General features: G+C 46.9%; 2 protein-coding genes across 2 annotated transcripts in view; both read left to right on the top strand.

Annotated features, from left to right (window-relative positions):
* Nucleotides 1–209: 209 nt before the first annotated feature.
* Nucleotides 210–6,389, top strand: SLC35B1 (solute carrier family 35 member B1). Its single transcript, XM_074926983.1, has 9 exons — nucleotides 210–418; nucleotides 605–708; nucleotides 1,459–1,589; nucleotides 2,082–2,112; nucleotides 2,294–2,451; nucleotides 2,798–2,924; nucleotides 4,655–4,761; nucleotides 5,539–5,692; nucleotides 6,004–6,389. Exons 1-9 carry the CDS (start codon nucleotides 225–227, stop codon nucleotides 6,054–6,056), a joined length of 1,059 nt encoding a protein of 352 aa, XP_074783084.1. The 5' UTR covers nucleotides 210–224; the 3' UTR covers nucleotides 6,057–6,389.
* Nucleotides 6,390–20,251: 13,862 nt separating this feature from the next.
* The window catches only part of SPOP (speckle type BTB/POZ protein), a 28,459-nt gene continuing 24,919 nt past the window's right edge, over nucleotides 20,252–23,791 (top strand). Inside the window, exons 1-2 of the mRNA XM_074926954.1 lie at nucleotides 20,252–20,594; nucleotides 23,161–23,230. The gene's annotated coding sequence lies outside the window, so the exon portion shown is untranslated. The remainder of the gene's footprint in view (nucleotides 20,595–23,160; nucleotides 23,231–23,791) is intronic.

The following is a 23,791-nucleotide window of genomic DNA, read 5'->3' as shown; positions in this document are numbered from 1 at the left end:
CCGGGGCTGCCCCGGGAGATGCCTGACACGAGGGGCGCCCCGCGGCTCCGGCCGCGGCCGAACCGCGGCGGGGACGGCCCCGGAGTGTCCCCGGAAGGTCTCGTTGTGCCTCTCCCGGCAGGGTCTGCCCGCTCCCCCGCCCTCCTCCGCCCCGCGGCGGGTCCGGCAGCGCGGCGGGCGGCCCTGGAGGGCCCTGGTCGGCGGGCGGGCGCAGGCCGGGGCGTATGAGGCCGCCCGCTCCGCCGCCGGCCGCGCTGCGGGATGTGGTGCTGGACGTGGCCCCGGCGCTGAGCGGCCGCGCCGCCGCCATGGGAGCGAGCGCGAACGGCGCCGCCCTGCCCGAGCGGCTCCGCCTGCCCGTCTGCTTCCTCGGCGTCTTCGCCTGCTACTTCTACTACGGCATCCTGCAGGAGAGCATGTGAGCGGGGACGGGGGGACCGGGGCGGGGGGAGCGGGAGGCCGCCCTCGCTGCGGGCCCCCCGGCGCGGTCCCGGCCCGGGGGAGCCTTCCCTGGGTTGGGTCCCGCCCGGTGTCTCAATGCGCCCCGGGGCTGCTGCTCCAGGCCGGGCCCCGCCGCTGATGTCAGCGTATCCCGCTCTTGCAGCACGCGGGGACGGTACGGGGAAGGCGCCAAGCAGGAGAAGTTCAAGTATGCCCTGACCCTGGTGTTCATCCAGTGCGTGATCAATGCTGCCTTCGCCAAGCTCCGTAAGTTGGGTCTCGAGGAGCTGCCAGGGCGCCCGGGGGTTCCGCTGCATGATGAGGTGATTTACTCCTCAGAGGGGTCAGTTGCTGCCACCCTCACGGCGAAGCGTCACCATCACAGAATCCTCTGGGTTGGAAAAGACCTTGTAGATCATCCGGCCCAACCATGACCCTCCCCCTGACCCTTCCCAACTCCCCCAGATCCCTCAGCGCTGGCTCAGCCCGACTCTTCAACCCCCCCAGGGATCCCGGGGACTCCCCCCCTGCCCTGGGCAGCCCATTCCAACGCCCAACAGCCCCTTCTGCACAGAAATCCTTCCTCAGAGCCAGCCTGACCCTGCCCTGGGCAGCTTGAGGCCATTCCCTCGGGGCCTGGCGCTGGGGCCTTGGCTCCAGAGACTCATCCCCCCTCTCTGCCCCCTCCTGGCAGGGAGTTGCAGAGGGCCAGGAGGTCTCCCCTCAGCCTCCTCTTCTCCAGACTGAACCCCCCCAGTTCCCCCAGCCGCTCCCCAGCAGACCTGTGCTCCAGACCCTGCCCCAGCTCCGTTGCCCTTCTCTGGCCACGCTCGAGTCATTCAATGGCCTTTTTGGGGTGAGGGGCCCAACACTGAACCCACTCAGCGAGGGGCGGCCTCACAAATTGAGGTGCAGTCGACTGTCCCTCATGCCTCTGGTGACGTCCCGTAGGTGCCTCCTGCTGGCAGTGGCTGTTGGCAGCTCTCCTGACCTTCATCTTCTCTGTTTGCCTTCCAGTGATCCAGTTTTTCGATGCTGTCAAAGCGGATCGCACCCGGAGCTGGCTGTACGCCGCCTGCTCCCTCTCCTACCTGGGCGCGATGGTTTCCAGCAACTCAGCTCTGCAGTTCGTCAGCTACCCAACCCAGGTGGAGTGGGGCGAGGGGGGCGCTCAGCACCCTGGTACCCCCTAACGCTGGGGTGCTCTGGAAACGGGCACCGTGCTGAGGAAGTTAATGCTGCGGAAGAAACGATGTGGAGGGAAACTGCGATTTTGACACTTTTTGTAGCTGCTGTCATGGGACCATGTCAGTGGGTTTCAGTCAGCACAGGGGAGGGGTTAAAAGAGCTCAAATTGTTCCAGAAAGGGAATAGCAATCTCTAGAAACCAGGGGAATTTGCTAATTAGGAGTTGGTGCCAATGTTGGAGGCCTTGAGAGGATTCTGAAGCCTTCGCTGTTAATTTACCAGTTGCCCAGAGTTGGTGTTTTTTGCCTCTTTTTGTGAAGCCCCTGCTGTGTTTTATTGGAGGGGTGTGTCAGGGTGTTCTGACCCCTCTGATCACCCTCCGGCGGCCCCCATCGCTCTGCTTGGAGGCAGGTGATGGTACACAGGGAGTTAACACAGTTTTTCTTTTACAGGTCCTTGGCAAATCTTGTAAGCCCATTCCAGGTGAGCAAATTTCACGTTTCTTCTCATACGTTTGTGTGGATTTCTCGTGCCCTCAACGAGGATCTCGGTTGTCAAAACGGCGCCTCTGCGGGAGGAACACGTGGTGTTTTGTTCTGTTGGGCCAAGTTAAAATCCCCTGAGAGGGTTTTGGGAGCAGTTTTCTGATGTTGCTTCTTTACAGTCATGCTTCTAGGCGTGACTTTGCTGCGGAAGAAGTACCCGCCAGCCAAGTATCTCTGCGTCCTGTTGATAGTGGCAGGCGTGGCCCTGTTTCTCTACAAACCGAAGAAGGGGGCTGGCAGTGACGACCACGTCTTTGGCTACGGGGAGCTGCTGCTGGTGAGTGCTGCCCACACACCCATCCCCTGGCGGGGCGAGGAGGAACGGGCGGTTATGACAACGAGAAGGCCACATCCTTTGTCCCTCAAGCGTCCCCTAAAGCTGGTGTGGAAACGCTTGTGCAAGAGGGCGGCTGGATTTGAGGGGTGTGCTTGGAAGCTGTGGAATGAGAGCATGTGAGTGCACATGCACCCCTCTTAGTGTATGTTTGGAGGCTGTATAATTGCTGTTTAATAAGTGATTGGGGTGTAAAAAAAGGAGGAGAATGCTCAAGATCTTCCCCACAGAGAAGAAATGAAAAGTGCAGGTTTTCTTGGCTCTCTCTTATCTCTTCCTCTTTTCTTAGCTGCTGTCGCTGACCTTGGATGGGCTGACTGGTGTCTCTCAGGACCACATGAGAGCTCACTACCAGACGGGCTCCAATCACATGATGCTGAATGTTAATCTCTGGTCCACCTTGTTCCTGGGGGCTGGTAAGGAAACACACACCCCTGCCTCTGCAAAACCCACAGCCACTGCACCCAGAGCCTGCCCCGGGACACCCCGAGGGGAGAGATATTGTGTCCTGCCAGTCAGAGAGGGACTGGGGGGGTTGATAATGAGCCAGCAGTGTGCCCAGGGGGCCGAGGAGGCCAATGGCATCCTGGCTTGTGTCAGCACTGGCGTGGCCAGCAGGGACAGGGAAGGGATCTGAGCCCTGGGCTCGGCACTGGGGAGGCCGCCCCTCGCTGAGGGGGTTCAGTGTTGGGCCCCTCACCCCAAAAAGGCCATTGAATGACTCGAGCGTGTCCAGAGAAGGGCAACGGAGCTGGGGCAGGGTCTGGAGCACAGGTCTGCTGGGGAGCGGCTGGGGGAACTGGGGGGGTTCAGTCTGGAGAAGAGGAGGCTGAGGGGAGACCTCCTGGCCCTCTGCAACTCCCTGCCAGGAGGGGGCAGAGAGGGGGGGTGAGTCTCTGGAGCCAAGGCCCCAGCGCCAGGCCCCGAGGGAATGGCCTCAAGCTGCCCAGGGCAGGGTCAGGCTGGCTCTGAGGAAGGATTTCTGTGCAGAAGGGGCTGTTGGGCGTTGGAATGGGCTGCCCAGGGCAGGGGGGAGTCCCCGGGATCCCTGGGGGGGTTGAAGAGTCGGGCTGAGCCAGCGCTGAGGGATCTGGGGGAGTTGGGAACGGTCAGGGGGAGGGTCATGGTTGGGCTGGAGGAGCTGCAAGGGCTTTTCCAGCCAAGGTGATTCTGTGAAAACCGGGCCCAGAACACTTTTCGCCAGTAGCTTCATATTTTGGGTGGTTTTTTTCTTGTCGGGTGTGTGAGGAGTTGGCGTGGCTGTAGCTCTCCCCGTGCCCACTAGAGGACACCGCTCCACGCACAGCGTGGCTGCCCAACCCCACGGGCTGGCTCCAGGCTCACGGCTCTCCTGTGCCGGGAGCAAACATGAAGCTTTCTGTTCCAATTAGGGAGTAGCACTTCTAATTAATTGCTAGGCACTGTTTTGTCAGCATTGGATCTGCAGTTAATGATTGCTTCCTTCGTTAATTAACTAGGAAAGTGATCACTTTTTCTCCTGTTCTCTTTGTTTTCCATTGTGTAGGATGGAGCCTTTGCTTTTAGTAGCTCCTGTTGGGTTATGGATTAGAGGATGGGTTGGGTTGGAAGGGACCTTAAAATTCCAACCCCCCTGCCCCAGGCAGGGCCACCTTCCACTAGCCCAGGTTGCCCAAAGCCCCGTCCAGCCTGGCCTTGAACCCTCCCAGGGAGGACGCAGCCACAGCTTCTCTGGGCAGCCTGTGCCAGGGCCTCACCCCCCTCACAGGGGAGAATTTCTGCCTTAGATCGGATCTAAATCTCCCCTCTGTCGGTTTAAAACCATCACCCCTCGTCCTACCCTACCCCCCTGATCAAGGGTCCCTCCCCCCGTTCCTGCAGCCCCTTTCAGCCCTGGGGGGCCGCTCTAAGGTCTCCCCGGAGCCTTCTCTCCTCCAGCTGAACCCCCCAACTCTCCCAGCCTGTCCTCACAGGGGGGCTCCAGCCCCCCAAGCATCTCCGTGGCCTCCTCTGGCCCTGCTCGAGCAGGTCCGTGTCCTTCTGCTGTTGGTGCCCCAGAGCTGGGCACTCTGGGCAGGGTAAACTGAAATTATACTACGTAGGCAGTGGCTGCTCAGGCTGCCTCTGGGCTTGTAATTCAGGCTTTTTATCTTGATCTTTCTTCCAGGGATCCTGTTCACTGGAGAGCTCTGGGAGTTCTTGAGTTTTACGGAACGCTACCCCAGCATCATTTACAACATCCTGCTGTTTGGCCTGACGAGTGCGCTGGGTCAGGTAAATACAGAATCCCAGAATCATCCGGGTTGGAAAAGCCCCTGAAGCTCCTCCAGCCCAACCATGACCCTCCCCCTGACCCTTCCCAACTCCCCCAGATCCCTCAGCGCTGGCTCAGCCCGACTCTTCAACCCCCCCAGGGATCCCGGGGACTCCCCCCTGCCCTGGGCAGCCCATTCCAACACCCAACAGCCCCTTCTGCACAGAAATCCTTCCTCAGAGCCAGCCTGACCCTGCCCTGGGCAGCTTGAGGCCATTCCCTCGGGGCCTGGCGCTGGGGCCTTGGCTCCAGAGACTCACCCCCCCTCTCTGCCCCCTCCTGGCAGGGAGTTGCAGAGGGCCAGGAGGTCTCCCCTCAGCCTCCTCTTCTCCAGACTGAACCCCCCCAGTTCCCCCAGCCGCTCCCCAGCAGACCTGTGCTCCAGACCCTGCCCCAGCTCCGTTGCCCTTCTCTGGCCACGCTCGAGTCATTCAATGGCCTTTTTGGGGTGAGGGGCCAAATACACCTCCCTTGTCGCGCAGCCTTCGCAGGGATGTGTTTGCCCAGCTGGGAGACAGCAGAGTGAGGCGGCTTCACTTTCCGTCACTTTGGCTGTTCCTTGCTTTCTGTACAGGCTGCCTTGGGGGTAAAACTGGTTTAAGTTTGTATGAAAATAATCCGGATTTGAAGTAAGATTCATTTAGCTCTGGCTTGATGACTTTTCACCCGAAAATATGACCCGTGTTGTACTATTTTTCAGTCAGAGTGACAAAAGGCACCTTGTTTGTTATTTACAGAGTTTTATTTTCATGACTGTGGTATACTTCGGACCTCTGACTTGCTCCATCATCACCACAACCCGCAAGTTCTTCACCATTTTAGCGTCCGTCATTCTGTTTGCCAACCCCATCAGTACCACGCAGTGGGTGGGGACAGTCCTGGTGTTCTTGGGTAAGTCTGGGAAGCAAAACACCTGAGGCCTGGCCCCTGTTAACAAAAGGAAAGCTGACAAAAGATGCTGGTCAAAAACAAAAAAAAAAATTAGAATACTCGTTGGAACAGTGTGTTAGTACCAGCACAGGGAAAGGGGAACGTGACTCCCACCAGATCTACGTGCTCCTTTCCCCCCACACTGGTTAAGTCGCTGCCTCTGACCGTTCATAAATCGGTGCTGTTAAGCTGATTTTTCCCAGAGTTTCTTGGCTTATGTTTGTAGGAAGAAGAAATTTTCTGTGCACACAGATTATTTTGTCTCTTTGCAGGCCTTGGACTCGATGCCAAATTTGGGAAGGGAGTGAAGAAGACATCGCATTGAGGAAATGGTTGATCTCTGCAGTTGGAATGAACTTTTAATTTATTGTCTTGTACCTCAAAATCTGTTATGAAACTGGACTCAGGATAGGTAATCAGAAGGGGAGTGTCTGGATTTTTTTTTTGCTTTAGTTTTTTATTTCTAAATTGTCTTAAAAATGTAATACTTTAGTTTTAACTGTAATTAAGCTTTTTTTTTTTTTTTTTTTTTTCTGTAATCAAAGCTGCATTACTAGATCCTAGCAGCAGGATGAAATTCTTGCCTTAACAGGAAAAAAAACCCGTTCATATCTTTATTAAAGAAAAAGATACAATGGCCACTTTTCCGGAACTTTAATTTCAGTATTGTTGGCTGATCTTGGGGAGAAACAGCACACTTCCCTCCGAGGGGAGGACTAGCTGTAGAATTATGTTAGTTCTTTGGTGTGGCCTGGAAAGGCCCCTGGATTAAAGGCTGGTGTTGAAGACCACCCCCTCTTCTGACTGCTCGTATGGTTTTTCCAGAACTGGGTTGGTGGAGCAGCCAGTTGGACGTTCTGCCGTTAAGGTCACGTGTGTGACCACCGAGATGTGTCACATCCTTCACCCCAGCTCTTCTAAACCAGAAGCAACTCTTGGCATATGTCAAAGTTTACAGGAAACCTGTTTAACCAGTGGAGCCCAAATGAATTCTTTTCATCCCCTCCGCTAATGAAGGAAGGGGACCCTCTGCTGCTAAAACCATGCCAAGGTTGTGTGACAAGGGCTTCTAAACGTTGAAAGGGCCCTTGTTAATTAACCACCATCACGATGAGCCTTGGAACACCCGCTCCTGGGCACAGGCTGGCTCCCCAGTGTTGTACTGGGAGGAGTTATTACCATAATGATGCCTTCAGAGTTGGAGAGCAAAATTCTCCAAAGAGCAAACTTTACACATGAAAGCATGTTTCTACCAGCTGTCGCTTGGTCTCCATCTGTTCTGTGGCTTTGGCCTTTTGTCCCTCCAGATGGGATCTTGATCTCTCTCCTGAGCGCCTGTTGTAAGTCTCTCTCTCCATCCCCTGCTTCCTCCACCCCTCCAGCGTTTCTTTACAACTTTTTTGGCCTCAAATTTGGTTTTCATTAATCTTACTATCCTACAGTTCTACTCAAACAACGCGTTTCTTGCAAAATTAAACCTGAGGCTGTTAAAGGGTTTTTCTCTGTCACCTTCACCTCTTTGCTAACTTCCATTGTCTTAAAGGTCAAGTGATAAGTAGTAAACAAACATGTCCTCAGTAGTAGAGAAGCCTGAAGTAAAAGCTTCTGTGACTTAACTCCATGAGTGCTGCCTGACACACACCCTGCGCTGGCATCTGCTACTGTGTGGAGATTCTCCCTTCCCTGAAGACAGTTTACACTTCCCAGTATCTCTAAGGTAATGATTACTATTTCCATTTTATAAAAGGGAGCAGAGAAATTGCGTGACTTGTTCATGAACGCTGTGGCAGAGATAAGAATTATCTTCTGTGTGATTTAATCATAAAACTATCTTTGCTCTCTTTTTATAGGACTTGTATTCCTCTCTCTCAGCACTATCTTAAACTTAATCAAGTCTCAAACTCAGCAACCAACAGCAGCAGAAGTATTCTAGGCGAGCTCTCAATTCTATTCGTTTTGCAGACTTGTTTTCCCTTCTGTTAAGTTAGTAATCTAGGATTAGACCCAGCTCCCACATCACTGTGCAAACACCTGAAAAATGCATTATAAATCACTTACTCCCTCAACCGTCCACTTCCTTGTGATAATCGTGGAATTTCTGTTAAAACATGTTGCCTGTTCAGAATATTTGAGTCATTGCTGTAACAAACTACTCTGTTCTAGCGAGTGTGCTACGAATCAAAAGGGAATTAGCTCTGTTTTGATTCCGCAGAAGCAGAATTGTTTAATAGCAATAATTCTATACTGACTAAAGCTCTTGAGAAAGGACATGATCAGAAACTGAGGGAGTGAGATAGCAGCAGCCTTTCTCCGCTGTGCTGTCCGTCTGTTATCGGTGATCTCCTTTTTATTTACAGCATCTCAAGCCAAATTGCCTTTTCTCTGTACAGAGACTGCTTTTCTGAACTCTTCTTCTCCCCCTTTTGCCCCGAGTCTAGGTGTAGCTTTAGAAGAAACTGAGTCTTAAAGAAAAAAACACCACCCCCAAACCACCAAAACAAACAAAAAAACCCCACCACAAAACCAACCAAAAAAACAAAGACTTTGTTAATTCTTTTCTTAACCACTGAAAAGAAGCCACTGTAGATTCAAGGGAACTTGCTCAAAGCCCCAGGTCTGTCCCCTTGCCCACGCTGCAGCAGCCTAGAGGACCAGCAGAAAGAATGAAGTTGGGAGCTTCCCAAGGTCTATTTTCTAAGCCAAGATCTGTCTTTACCAATATCTTCAACTTGTCTGTATTCAGAGCACAGATTTAAAGATCAGTCTGCCAAGAAGAAAGAAAATAAAGGAGATTTTCTCTCTCCTGATTGCTGCAGGCTCCCTTGACCCACTTTAGCTCTAAAGCCTATTCCTGGTATTGCTCCAACTTGGTTCTTGCTGCACCTCTGACTCTTAGTCAATACGAATTTCTTAAAACAAAGGCAGCTTTTGTACCTACCTTGAGTCTGAATCCTTTGGATTTCCTTGGACAGCTTGCTGTCTTCTCTCCAGACCTCACGTACTGCAAGATCCCAGAGGAGGCTACAAAACCAATTCAAGAAGCTGTTTTCAAATCAGCACTGGCTTTTCTTGGACAGTTTGAACAACGCTGCCACAAAGCAGGTCCCCAGCCCTGAGCTGTCGGGAGGATTGCTGCAATACCTCTCCCCAGTGACAGACTGGTTACCACATTTTGAGAAGCCTGCCTGGTGGCTTTTGGTGTATGTCACTGCTCGAGTTCAGCTGTCTCTAAATAAAGACAAGTAAACTCCAAAGGAACTGGGTTAGGATCCAATAAAGTTTTCATCTCCTGTGTTACTTTTTCCGATTAGAAATGGTAGCTCCTCTTCGAGGCACCTTTTGCAGAGGGATAATTCTGTTTAATAAGTTTTTTTGGCTTTGTTCTTTTTTTATAAAGAGCTCAAGTGTCTTCAGAGGCAATGCTTGAATTTCTGGTGAAGTGTCAGGAAAGGCTTTCTGTCTTCAAGTAAGAGATTAGTAACAAACAAAGTGTTGACAGAACTTACTCTAGTTTATCCAGATACTGCATAACACCCAGGGTATGGCTGTGCAAAGGAATTCTTAACTGCTGCTGGCAAGTTATAGTTTGCTTACTGTAAGAAGGAAGCGTTCCGTGGTAGCATGTGCACCTATAAACATTTTAGAGGTTTCAGGGAATTAAAGCACAGCGCCCAGGGTCTCCACCAACAGTCTGGGCTTTACCAGTTCTGCTACAACTCAGTTTGTCTGTTTTTGGTTTTTGGGGTTTTTTTTCTAGATATTCTCCAGTTTATTAAAGGGTGCAAATCTAGTTAAATAAAAAGCACTACCTTGTTCTTTTTAGTCCTGTGTGCTTGATCTGTCTGTCTTTCCCAGAAAATAATGCCAGATTTTCCAAAATGAAAAGTTTTTGTAAAGTGTCAAACATGGCCCTTCGCAGCCAAGATGGTAGGTGCTTTGAACACCCACTGGGTAATGTTGGGAGTTTGGGTTGACTTACCAAGGAGTTACTAAAGGGAACACTTGTGGTTTGTTCCTTCCTTCACAGATGTGACTGGTCTTTCTCTGAGTAGAAGAGGAAGGGAAATCAGTTGAGTGGGAGATTAGTTAATTAAGTGCCTTAGACGAAGCCCTGCAAATACAAAACATGAAAGTTAGACTGAGAAGTGATGAGGAGATTCCATTTTCTTCTACTTTTTGTTGGCTCCAGAGTCCCAACCTTGAGTCCGTTTATGACTCAGCCAGTTACCAGCAGGGGGAACCCTTATTTCAATAATTTTCAAGAAATACAAGGAGAAAAACAACCAAAAAAAGCAGTTCCTGTTTAATTAACGATATAACTGTACTTCTAGAGTCTTTGTGCTTACAGTAAAAGCATAATGTGGAAATCAAGGTCTTCCTCCATTTTTATTCTGTTTCTTTTTGACCGTCAGCAGAAGCAAAGTCGTTAGAAGATTTGAGACAATCCCCATCTCTTGTGCAGAACGGCCTCCGTTACAAATAGCATCAGTATAAAGAAGTATGTGCACACCTGCATGTCCTCGTGTCCTCATGTAACACAAACAGCTGGCATCCTGCACAGCAGCAGCCACTGGCGTCACAGTCGACAGTTTTGAAAACATTTCTGCCAGAATTCTCCTAGGAACCTTGTCAGTTCTTGGAGGTTCCGGGGAGATGAGAATAAACAGATTACATTGCTGCAGTGTTTGTGCCTGTTGTCCCTCCAGGAGGAACTCGTTGATGTATCAGCTAGGAAAGGTGAAGTTTTATTTCATAGCTAACTGAGGCAAGGCATCCACAGGGGGGAAAACTTGGCAGCTGTGTTCCTTTTCCTTTCATCTTCCTTGTTTTTACGAGCTCCTTCTGCAACTCCATCAGCAGATGTTTAAAAAAAAACCAAAAAACAAATGTTTAGAGAGTGCATAGAATAAGGTAGATGATAGCGTGTGCGTGTATATTTTGTAGGGGTGGATATAATTGTGTAACACTGATAATTTTCTGGTCAGAGGATAGTAAAGACTCGCACTCAAATTACAATTTAAGGCATAAGGAAGTTATTAAAATCAATTGATTGCCAGTCTTGAACATACCAATCAAAAACCCAACCCAAAAGGTGATTCTTCAAGAACAACTAAGATTTATGCTGTGCCACTCGGTTAAAAGTTAGTGATTATTCTGCATGAGAGGATAAAAAATAAAATAAATCAGAGTTTATCCTGTGGGATTCCAGAGTCTTGCAAAGGAAACAGGAATTCCTAACAGATTTTGTGGACTGAAAAGCACATGAGAATCAAAATAGCACCCATCAGGGAAAAGATGTGCTAGCTTTAGAGTCCCACTTCAGCATGTAGTAGGTTTATGCTGACTAGTAGTAGGACCTTTGTAAGGCTGATAGGGGCGGGAGATGCATTGGAAATAGATACTCTATAATATAATAATCAATTTACAGTTTGTAAGTAATAGAATTGCAGCAACAGTGAGCCAGGAATGCAAGTAAAGAACAGCAAAACCAGTAACTGCCTCAGACTGAAACTGAGACAGTCAGTTGTTGCTGTATGTCACACTGGAATGAGGTATTTGGTTTAAATATTTTAAGGAAAAAAAAAAAAAATTAAGATGAAGACTGCATTTAAGGCTTCAGAATTAAACTAGCAAAAATGGTCATATGGCTTTTTTTCCTTTCTCTTGCTGTGTTTTTCCACAGTGCTTGCAATGTCATTTTTACTCTTTCAGTATATTTATGCATATAGAGGATCCAGAATGCTTTTCCTACCTTCTTCATCATCACATTTCAGCTACTTTGGTAAGCCCACAGCCTGTTTCTGAAGTTTTTATCAGCAATTAACCTGTGTTGAAGAAAAAAAAAAATTGTTCAGAAGACAGCATGGTTTTCATACACAGTCCTCGTTGAAATATCCTGACTCATTCAGCAGAGATGTTTTGATAGGAGAGCGCAGGGACCAGCCTGCCAGAGTCAGGGGTGGTGGTGATGTGTTTTTTTTTTTTTTCCTGGAAGTAGGTTCAGGCCCTTTACCAGGTCTTCAGTGACTCCACGAGCAGCAGGGATGTGCAGCATCAGGCATTCCCAGGAGTGGTTCTATTAGCACAGACCAGATGCTGAAAAATCCATAAAAGTTAAAATCCAGCCAGGTCAGTCATGGAAACCTTCCGTCGCTTGGAACGAGTGCTAAGTCTTTTGTTTGAAACTTGAAAATGGGAATGAAATGAAATAGTCGAACAGGCATCCATAATTCTGGGGACAGCAAGGACAGATTTCCATAACAGTCCTTGTACACTGCGATTTGCTTTGCAGGTGGCACTAGCACCCCACACTGCTTAATCAAACGTTGCAGTTTCTCCTTTCTAATAGCCAGTCTAAAGACACTAAGGAATCTTGCAGCAGCCCTGGGACATGAGCAGAGGGCATACCAGGCCTGTCTGTAATGGTCTCTTCCCACTGATAGCAGAAAACTGTCCTCCAAAGGATGATTTCCCACCTAAAATTAAACGTTACAAAAGCAATAAAAATCTCAACCCTCTCAAGTACGCTCAAAACAGTAGGGAGCACTGTCTCCAGTTTCTGAGGAAGTGGAAAAAAGTAGAGTTGAATTTGTGTCCTCTGGCAGCATGACTGCCTGACATTCATTAGCTAAAGTTCTAAAAATCACTTCTCAGAACAATGCAAATGGTTTTCCAGGCAAAGGCTGCCTCTCTCAGTCCTTATCAGCTTTGAGGAGCTGAGGCTGCTTTCCAGACAAATTTGCAGCCTGCTCTGATTCAGTTTATTCTCAGAATTACAGTGTCACATTCTCCCAAGGTCTTGAGAGATCTCGTTCATTGAACGTGATAGGCTATAATTTGTTAATTAGTTTAACAGTGAGTGTGGCAGGAAAAAAAAAAAAACAAATCCTTGTTCTGGGATTAAGAAACACCACCAGTTTGGATTAGCAGGTTCTGCCCCTGCCTTAGGACCCGTGTGGCAATCCAGTCACCCAAAGAATTTCAATGATTAGTAAATTTTTTATTTTTGTACGAACAGCTAGACTAGATCTGCAGAAAGGGGAGTGTTCACAGCCACCCCTGGGGAGATGTAAAGCAGTCTGAACACACTAAATACAACTGAATTACCAACTTCTCTAAATAATGAGGCATGGGATGTATCAAATTGGGCACTTTAAGTTAGTGTGGAGTTTTGACATAAGCTTTATTTTCCCTGGTTTGATAAATTCTAAGATTTTCTTCTCCCCTCTTGTCTAATATAGATGTATATAATAATTATGAAGTATTATCACTTAAAGTCACAGGGGTACCAGTTAAGATGGCTTCATTGATATTTCTAAGCAGCAAGACACTCTTATCTGGTAATTCTGGAAATGCCCAGGAAGAAATGAATTAATTTTGCAGTCAGTAAATACTTTAGGAAGTGTGAGTTACATAAAGCTTGGGCCCCCATACAGGAGGCAACATTTAATTTTATTTTTTTATATAACATTTAATCACGTATAAACTTACCCAGTCACAGAAAGGGACAGCACAGTCCAGTGAAAAAAGGTTCTGTAAGTGCTGGAATCAGCAGTGCCTGGTTTCCTCCAGATGTGAGGTTTGTGGCTGATTGTGGTTCCCATGTCAGCTTTCTCCACAGCATATTCACAGAGTTTCTGCCCCACGCGGGTGTGTTTATGAAACTGGAGTGTAACGTCCTGGAGCACTTGGGAAGGTCCCTTTTCTCTATCCAGCCCCTACTTTAACGGAGTGTGGTAGAACACAATGAACTTTGTGACTCCTTTTTATAAAACTCCGTTGGAAAATGCTGCTGAATTAGAAGTCACTGAGGGCAGGAGGATAGACACATCGACAACGTAAGCTTTGTCTCTTTAGGAAATCAGGTTCAAGATAATGGGATCGTGCAATTAAAGACTACAGCATACAGCTCTCTACAACAGGACCAAAATATTGCATGGACAACCTTACTTTTTGTTGGTCTTCATGGCTCCTGAACGCTTGGTTTTGAAATCCCTGTTCTAGAAAACAATTTTCTAGGCAATAACCGAGTGAGTCTTCAAATGAAATTAAACATCTGAATACTCATTACGGCCATTTTGGTTGCAGTAACTTAATGCCAGGACGTTGCTAATGAGAAGGCAAAAACAAAGGACTGATTAACTCTTACGTTAAGCAGTTCAGTTCTGAAAGAATGTTCTAGAGTAGCAATATTTAAGTCATAATACTTGCTAAAATTTGTGCGATAAAATACATATTGACAGCTAATATTAATCTTTATCACTGTGTTGAAAGTACAGATTTGGAGAGCTCTCCTCTTTTCCACCAGCATTAAAAAATAGAATAAGACTAAACTGTCATCGAGTTATAAATCTTGATGCTGAGTGAAAAATTATTAGTTTGTGGATATGTTAAAAACTCTGCCTTTCCCTTAACTGTTATTCCCTGCGAGGTCCAGACTGAAAATGCATTTTTATGTTTGTTTTTTTTTTTTTTACATCATTTCTCTTCATTGTTGTTCCCTACTTTTTTCTTACTTGATTTACTTCTCTTTTTTTTTTTTAATTATTTTTGCAGCTGTTTGAGCCATTTATGCTCATTCATACTTCCATACTCTTATACAGAGTGAATCTTATCCTCGATTTTCAAGTCTTTTGTCCAATTATCTCTCTGTACCTGTAGAAGGGGAAAACAGGAGTGATAAAAACCTTCAGACTCTGTTGCAGTCCGTTCCCACTTCTCCACTGAGGAACATTGCTGTGATAATATTGAAGATTAATTCTTGTTTGTGGAGAAAAGCTGGTTTGAATAAATCAGAGGACTTTTGACAATGTTCTGAGCTCCTCCACTCTGCAGGTGCTAGCAGAGTTAACAGTGTCTTGGAGAAAGGAAAATAATTTCACAGACCATTAGGGCTGGTGGGAAGCAGCAGGATCAGGTTTTAATGAATACAGGATCAAAAGCATCTTAAAGCAAACCAGCACTGAAAACAAGAGCAGGCTCATCAGGGAAGACAGGAGATGCTTCTAACGAGAAACAAAGCACCAACTCAAAGACATTAGGGAGTCACTTTCTCACAATAGTGCATTTTAAAGTATAATTTCCTCTTCTAAAAAATTAGCTTTGGTACTTTTCCAATACATGTAAAAATAGCACTATGAACAGATTCCCTGCAATTAAAATCTTCAAGTCAGAGTTTTTCCAAAAGAGGTCAAGATTTTTTAAACCATGTTTGTTTTCTCACAAGTAAAAACACTTTTTAATCACAACAATGACTAAGTTATCTTACAGCGTTCTGAAGTCAGGAAAGCAAATTCTGACAAGAAAATATGCCTAGCAGTAAGCTCAGACCTGGGAATGGTTTGTATGTGTAAAAGGAGACTATCCCACCACTGCCAGCAGGCACTTTCTCACAGAAGTGCTGGTTGTTATTGTGGTTTCTACTGAATTTAATGCTGTTGTGTATGTGGTGGCTGTACTAGAGCAAATTTACCCCTTCATGCTCCAAGGGATGTAGGTGCTACTGGATCCAAAGGAAGGAAGGGGGGAGCTAATTGCCAAAGTGCTCAGGCCATGACAGTTCTGAGCACATGCATAACCTGAACCTGGCAACGCTTCAGTGAACTTTCAGGTCAGAAAGGGCAGTGCCTGAAAAATGTGGGTACCTGTAATTTTGTATGTCTGTTGAAAAATAATTGTTTTCAGTCATAGTTTTGAATCTAGATGTGTAAAATCCACCTAATTCCTATACTCTCTGGATTTATGCTCTGATACTGGAAGCAACCAGTTTCCCAAATCTCTTTTTTTTTTTTTTTAAATGTGACTAAGCTTTATTAACTTTACTATTAACTTCTAGTTTAATAGTAAAATTCTTTTTTATTATAGTATAATTCTTCTTTATTAACTTTACTATTAACTATACTATTAACTTCTCTATACTTTTAAAAGATAGGTAATATTTGACTTACCATCCTACTCCATGCAACACTGAAGATTACTTAATTTATAGTAAGGGAAAAGTGAGGATACTGGACTCGGTATCTAGCTTATTAGTACTTGCTATTCTGTTGCAAATTAAATTTTGAGGAAAAGGGATGCAAACGCAAAAAGCTCACCAGTTCCCTTTCCCTGGAGGATGCTCAGACTTACGTGGTTCAAAGAAGCCAGTATCTCAGAAGCTTTTCCTTTCATCACAAACCATATCAGCAGTTATTGTCCTCTAGCGTGCTCTGCTAGTGCCAAAGCTTAGATTCCTTTGACAAGAGAAATAATAACGTAGGCTTTGTGCTGGGCTAGGTGAGAGCATGACATCTTCAAGATGGAGATACCCTGGCAGAAGTCAGACTGGAAGGATAACGCATTAGATACTAGATTTTTAATTGGCTATAACACAAATATTACTATTTCACAATGAAACCATAAAAGCCTGTAATATCAAGATTCTTTTTATGCCTTAATTTTAAAATAAACAGTTAACCATATCCTCAAGCCAAGGAATGATTCCGTTACTGTTTGGGAATATACCACAGCGTTCCTTTTGTGTTACATATGGAAAAGGAGATATATAGATGTCTCGCTGGTGTAAGGAGAGGTGAATCAAGCAGCTTCCAATGTCTGTGTGACTGTTGCATCTATAAAAGCCTCATTAAGTCTCCCCAGTGATTGGAGATGGGTTTTGTTTAGAAGGGTTTTGTTTGTTTTTGTAACAAAGATAGCAAATACAGGAAATAATTAAATAACTGTGTTTTCATACTCTCCTGATCATCAGGCTCCTATATGAGATTTTAATTAGTGCTGCATTTTCAATAACTCTGTATCCGTACGTGTTGCAGATTTCTTTCCTGGATAACAGGGAGATAATTATGAGAATCCTGTTTTTCAGTCTCTCACTAAAGGGATGGCTGATATATTTAATCATGATGTAGAAATGCTGGCAGCTTTTTCTGAGTTCAGCCTCTCTCTAATTACATTTCTAGATTTTTAGTAAATTGAAAGGGAAAACGTAGGAACAAAATAATTAAAACTAAAGAGGAAGTGAATATTAAAGAGCAAGAGCTATTTAAAATTCTTGCACACAACTCTTTCACGGACATCAGTTTAATCAGCTTCACATAAAATCAAACTTACATATGCACAAAAGTAACACCTCCAAACCTATATGTACATTACTATTTACTGGTTCTTTTCATGCAGAAAAAACCACCTGTCTCTTATCATTCAGACGATACTGAGAATTATCCCCAAAGTGAATGCATTTGAGCATTTGGTGCTCTCACATGCACAGTAGTGTCAAAACACACACACATCAGCATATCCCCAGGCAAGTTTTCAAGGTTCGAGCAGTACCTGCACCTAGGAATTGTCCTGTAATTTTATTACAGAATTGTATTAAAGACAGAAGGTGATAGGGATTGTGAAGAATAAGTGACAGTATTTCACTTCTATCCGCCACCGAGGAGGGTAGAACTGACCCTAAATAACTTTATCGTATGGAGGAGAGGTGAAATTCGATCTTCATTTTCACAGATACCCAATTTAATTTTCCACTTCCTGGGAACAAGAGAATTTTGAGCAGGAGAACGTCATAAACTGTAAAAGAGGTTGACCTCCCTACTGCTAAGCGAGACATGGCCAGTGTTGAATTAAAGGAGACTTTTCTGTTTGTTCTATCTAGAAAACCCTTGTATAGAGTCCGCAGTCTAAGAGAGATAAGGGATGGGAGGGGAGAATCTCTTTGATTTTTTTTCTAAAACTGGTGCTGTAATTTCCTTTTGTACTTCAACTCAAGAGGATAAACACATCAGTGAAAATCCACAGTTTATATTGGGCATACAAAATCCAGAATAATGGACAGGGTATGAAAATGAGTTTCTAGGAGAAATGCGTTGCCAGACTAGGAATGCTAATACCAATTCTGTACTTCCCAAGAGGCAGTTTTATGGCATTTCTTCATTACAATGCAGCATTACCTGCTGTTTTGTCACCATGGGCAGCAGTTTGTGAAATGAAGGAATGAAGCAGGGTCCAAGAATTGGTCATGACTTGGATGAGATACTTGCCAGGAAAACCCAGGACACTGCAGAAAATGTTAGCAATAAACCAGGCAATATTCTCTGAGTCAGTAGTGGACAAATGTGGCAGCCCAGTGCACAGGACCAATTGTGCTATGAGAAGCAGCATTTTTTTCATCTGAGAGAATGAAATATGAGGGAAGAAGACTTTGCATCTTTCATTTAAAGAAGTGTAGCTGTGGTATGTATTACGCAACCTGACTCATGTGGTTATTGGGGTGCTTTGTGTGTAATTGTATTAATTCACTATAATGTGAGACTGAGCCTGGCAGGAAAGGCAGGCTAGCTCTGGATAAGCTTCTCCACAAACATTTAACTAATTAAGGACTACCAACAATGAAAATTTTGCTTCCCCTGGTTGCAAACCATTACAAATTAGAAGAGCCACACATAAACGAGATCTTAGGATCACAGGATGATTTGTGTTGGAAGGGACTCAGGATGTCACCTGGTCCAACCTGCTCAAAGCATCTCACCTATGAGATCTGCCAAGGTTGCTCAGGGATTTAATCAGGCCTTGAAAACCTCCAACAGAGGCTGCATAATCTCTTTGGGCAACCTGTCAAAATCTTCATCTACGGTCATGATGAAAAAGTTTCTTCTATCTAGTCAAAAGTCACTCTCGTTTTTTTGTTTCTCATCCTCCCACCATATACCACTATGGAACTCCTGGCTCCATTTGCTTCATAACCCCCTCGTAGGTACTGAAAGGTCTATAAGGTCTCCCTTAAACTTTTGATCTAGGCCCCTGAATGCAGGCGTAAAGGATGTTTGCTTTACAATCCTTTTCTCAAAAGGTTAAGATAAATGCTGTGGTTTGAGAAAAACTCACCAATCATTCTCAAACTTGGCAAGAAGTTCACATTGTGCAGAGAGAGGTGAGCCATTCTTGAAGCCCTGGTGATCCACGCACTGCAGTGGCCCAGGAGACAGCCCGAAGTGAAAGAAGGGAGAAAACCCATTTGTGTTTTTAACTACACAAAAGTCCAACCCTCAAAGGAATTGGTGGGGAGGGGGGCAAGGTGAAATCAGGCCACATAGAATCCCAGAATCATCTTGTTTGGAAAAGACTTTGAAGCTCCTCCAGCCCAACCATGAACCATGTTCCCAACTCCCCCAGATCCCTCAGCGCTGGCTCAGCCCGACTCTTCAACCCCCCCAGGGATCCCGGGGACTCCCCCCCTGCCCTGGGCAGCCCATTCCAACGCCCAACAGCCCCTTCTGCACAGAAATCCTTCCTCAGAGCCAGCCTGACCCTGCCCTGGGCAGCTTGAGGCCATTCCCTCGGGGCCTGGCGCTGGGGCCTTGGCTCCAGAGACTCATCCCCCCTCTCTGCCCCCTCCTGGCAGGGAGTTGCAGAGGGCCAGGAGGTCTCCCCTCAGCCTCCTCTTCTCCAGACTGAACCCCCCCAGTTCCCCCAGCCGACCTGTGCTCCAGACCCTGCCCCAGCTCCGTTGCCCTTCTCTGGCCACACTCAAGTCATTCAATGGCCTTTTTGGGGTGAGGGGCCCAACACTGAACCCACTCAGCGAGGGGCAGCCTCCCCAGTGCTGAGCCCAGGGCTCAGATCCCTTCCCTGTCCCTGCTGGCCACGCCAGGGCTGACACAACCACACCATCACATCAAGAGAAACCCTCACCCTCACCCTCTCGCTTCCCCTAGTTCTTCCTCCTTGGGTAAAGGGATTTTCTCTCTCCCGAAGAGAGCCCTCAGCGCTCACACGCCCCCAGGAGACAAGGCAGGAGGCGGTGGGCAGCCATGTCCCTCACACCACCACACTCGACGCCTCTTCCCCCGCCTCCCTTAGGCCCCGCCCCCTCTTTGTACATGCGCCGTGCGTGGCCCCGCCCCACTCCAGCCTGGGGAGAGGCGGGGGCTGTGGGGAGCCCGGATGTGGTAGTTTAGGGCAGTTATAAGGAGACCGCAAGGGGACAGCAGGCAGCGGTAGGTCCCTCAGGTGAGGTGGGAGGGGTTGTGTGTGTGCGGGGGGGTGGGAGAAAGAAGCAGAAGGAACTGGGCGAGGACAGGAAACCCCCGCAGGGATGGGGGGAAAGTAGCGTCGTCGTTCTCCCTCCACCGCATGCCTCTGCGAGGTGTGTGTGGGGCAGGTTCCTCTCTGCTCCTGCCGCACGCCTGGGAGCTGGGAGACCCGCCCGGGCCCGCGCTCCGGGCTCTGTTGAAATGGCACTGCGACAGGAGCGGCACTTTGCCAAATAGTGAGCCATTCCACCGAGGGGGGCCCCGGGGCACACTGCGCATGCGCCGCCGCGCTGCCAGATTGGGAGCCGCGGGGCGGGGAAAGTAGGCGTGGGTTGCCCCGCGCGCACGCGCAGCTGGCGTGAGGGGGAGGGGGGGGGCGCGTGCGCCGGAGTTGCGTAGCGACGGGAGGCGCGTGCGCAGAAGGCGGCGGGCGGTTGGGCGGGGAGCAGGGCGCCCTGAGCATGCGCCTTGCTCGCCGGGGAGGCGGCGCTGTGGGCGCAACGCGCAGGCGCGGCCGGGAGGGGAGCGCTGGGAACAGCCATATCCTGGTGGTTCGGCAGCTCCGCGCCTGCGCAGTGCGCTGCTGCGGGCACCTGCGGAATACTGAGCCTCTGCATCTGCTCGGGGGGGAGTCGGAGGAGGAAGACATGCTGCCAAATAGTGATCCCCAACTGCTGGTGTTCTCCTAGGGGGGCTGGCTGCTGAGTGGGGGGGGGGCAGAGTCCCGGGGAGCCATCCCCACCCACCTCACCTGCTTGGGCAAGGACTGCTCGGGCTTCCCTGCCTCGGAACCGCGCTTCCTCCGGCCGTAGGAGTCACTCGTGGGGCAGCAGGTAAGAGCTGTGGGGAAGGGGGCAGGAGTTGAGGGGGCTCGGGGGGGAGGGAGGGGTGCGAGGGAGCAGGGCCTGAGCAGGGAGAGGTGTGGCGGGGAGAAGTTGGGGGGGGAGGTCTGCTGAAGGGGCTCCTAGAGATCCCCAGGCAGGGGTAGAGCTTCAGTGGGGTGCCAGGAACTGAGTAAGGAAACACGAGTGGCAGAAAGGAAATAAGGGTTGGAGTGGCCGAACTGAGATGACAAACAGCATAACCAAGTGAGGGATGACAGGTTGTAGCTGTGCCACCGAGGGCTCTGAGGCACATTGCTAAATCAGGAGAGAACTTGGTCTTCCTAGGAATTAGACCCCAGGGTGTCTGGGATCAGTACTGGTGTTTCTTAGCTGTGTCTTAGGCCTGTAGTGGTGTTTAAAGGAAATGGTGCATCATCATGCAGTATGGAAAGGCAAAAGAATTCCCTTTCACAGTTAAATGTGTCACTAATGCGATTTGATAGCAGAGTGCTAGTGCTTGCCGCAAGCATTATCTTGATTAGTGATAGATGGCATTATAAAGGTAAAATATTATTCCTGTAGTATTTGCCAAGATGCCTGTGAAATGGAATTGCCTTTTTCTGCCAGGAGTTTTTAGGGGGGAAGGAAAATGCAGGCTATGATGTCATTTGTTGTCATTTTTCTGTAACTCAGCATTATTAAATGTGTTTACATTTGTGAGCATTGTGGAGCATCATCGTGACATAATGAAAAGGAATACTTTTTTGTGATTTCCTTTTTTTTCCTTTTCCTTTAGAGTTCTGAGTGGTTATGTCTGGGGTGGCTTGATGTGAAACCCTGTAAAAGTCTGAAGAATTACACTATTATTTATGCTTTATAAAATAGAACTCTTTGGTTATAAAAACATCCTAAATCAGTTAAGTAAAGCATGTAACTAGCTTGCTTTTTTCTCAGTGACATTTGCTAGCCAGATGCCCAGAATGATTTGCTTTCATTATGTCACTTGTTTCATTGTGACCTGAAGAAAAAGCAGATTATTTTTTTTTCCTTAATGCTACTTTGTCATGGATGGGTGTCGAGATCAAGACAACGTGATAGCAGAAGTACATTGCAAGCTGTCATCCTGTCACTGTATCAGCAGAGGACAGTAATACAAAACTATACCTTCCATGAGATCGTAGAAACTACTATCAAATCTGATATCCTCATTTACTTGACTGTACTTACCACTGTTATAAAACTAATTGTGTTTCCTCCCCGAAACCTCCAGGATTTGCACATAGATACAGATCAGGGAGGGAGTTAAAATGGAAGGGATTTTTGGTTGACACATGGTCTCGGTGAGCATGTGTCACTAATTGCACAGGTCACAGTGGAGTGCTTAGAAGATACTATTTCTTGTGTAATTGATCTTACAATTTGCTGATGTTTTAACATGGAGATGGTACCAGTACTGGCTATAGTATTAGGTTGATTAGACCTGTTAAATGTTAAAAACAATTCCATTCACCAGAGTCTTCTCTCGATTAGTTTCCACTGAGCCAGCTTGCCCCGTGGGGGGGGGAGGTTTAGGGTTAATCTCTGAACTGCAACTGAGCCTGTAGACGGACCTAGTGTTAGGTATGTACTGTGAACTGAGTTTGTGGCCCTGTGTGATTTTTCTAGATACCAATCCAGTTTACAATAAGAGGGACTTACCAGCTTTATTCTTGGCACACCCTTCTGTTCAGCATTTTACTCGTGGGGCTTGCCATTCCCCTGCCTGGCTCACTGTGGACCTGTAAACTTGAAATAATGTGTTTCACTTCTTCCTGGACATTATTTCTGCAAAATTGGGCATAAAGCTGGGAAAGATAGCTATTTCTTGCACGATCAGGAGCTATTGCTGTTACTGATTGCATTCAGAGTTCCACGCTTGGAAATACCCACTGTAATTTTGTAAAATTCCTTCTCTCCTCCCAGCTTTGGCTCGATTTTCTGCACGATTGGAATATTATGTAAGATCTTGCTGTGTTCCTCCAACCTCTGGCTGCTGGTGTTTCCTACTCGGCACGGAGAGGAAATACGACAAAAATGTGGGTTTTTTAAAAAAAAAAAAAAAAAACAAAAACACAAAACCAACCAACCAAAAAAAAAAAAAAAACAATCAAAAAAACCTTTAATGAGACTGTTGCTTCTCGATTCTCAGTCGATAAGCTGCTACTGCATTCTGTCTTGTACTTTGTACTTGAGAGACCTCTTAAATAAAGCACGTGTCCCAAGTTCTAGAAACACATGACAGTACAGGAAACTAGCATGAGATTAAAGTATTTGTATCCTTGAGGAGGCAAAGAAGCTGCTGTTTTTCAGAAACTGTATCTGTAAATATATTAGAACTTCTTTTCTTGGTTTCATGTTGTTGAGTGTCCCTTTACTGAAATCTGTAGCAGTGTTTTGGAAGGAAGGAGTTGAGTGATTCTGGAAGTCTCTTCCCCTTTGCTGATGTGCATAGCTGAGAATTCAAGAAAATATGTAGCACACATGAAATGCAATTTGTGGGTTTTCTGTTTATTGTTTTTTTTCTCCACGTTTTTAGGACCAAAAAGATGCAGAACTACTGACTCTAGCAAATGCCCAGAAAAGACTTGGGAGTTCATCTGTATACTGTGAGTAAATTCCTTCCCTACAAGCAGGAGTTGGGCTGTTGCTTTCTGTGAGGAATAGCTGGCCTTACAACTCTGTGGATTTTTAGACATCCATAGAGTTTATAAAGTCAGCACCGTGGGAGGGATTAAACACTCCCAACACTAAATTTATAACTGGAAGATACTGGTTTGGCCATTGATACAGTAGAAGCCAGTAGGATACTGGTGACTTTAGATGCACTGACTGGAGAAAATAGTACTAAAATTTTCCTATTGAAGATCTCAGTTCACCTTTTCTTAGCCTGTGCTGTAGGTCTTACTCAAGAGGCTATATTGTATGACTGTAGATTCTTTTAAATGGCTTTTGCTAGGAATACAGCATGTATGTTGTGCATTTTAAATTGGGTCTGATGTAATACTTGGGCTGAGAATCATATACAGTCATGTTAATGCTTTTAAAAAAACTGATCCAACTTCTGATAACAGAAATCATTTTCTAGCATAAAAGGATGCCCTTGTGCACACCTTCAAGAGACTTGCGTACAGAAAAAGTCAGACTATTCATTTGAAAATATGTTCATT

This window comes from Athene noctua, chromosome 25 (assembly GCF_965140245.1).
Source record: "Athene noctua chromosome 25, bAthNoc1.hap1.1, whole genome shotgun sequence".
In the NCBI taxonomy this organism is placed as follows: Eukaryota; Metazoa; Chordata; class Aves; order Strigiformes; family Strigidae; genus Athene; species Athene noctua.
This window is presented reverse-complemented; position numbering and strand designations above follow the sequence as displayed.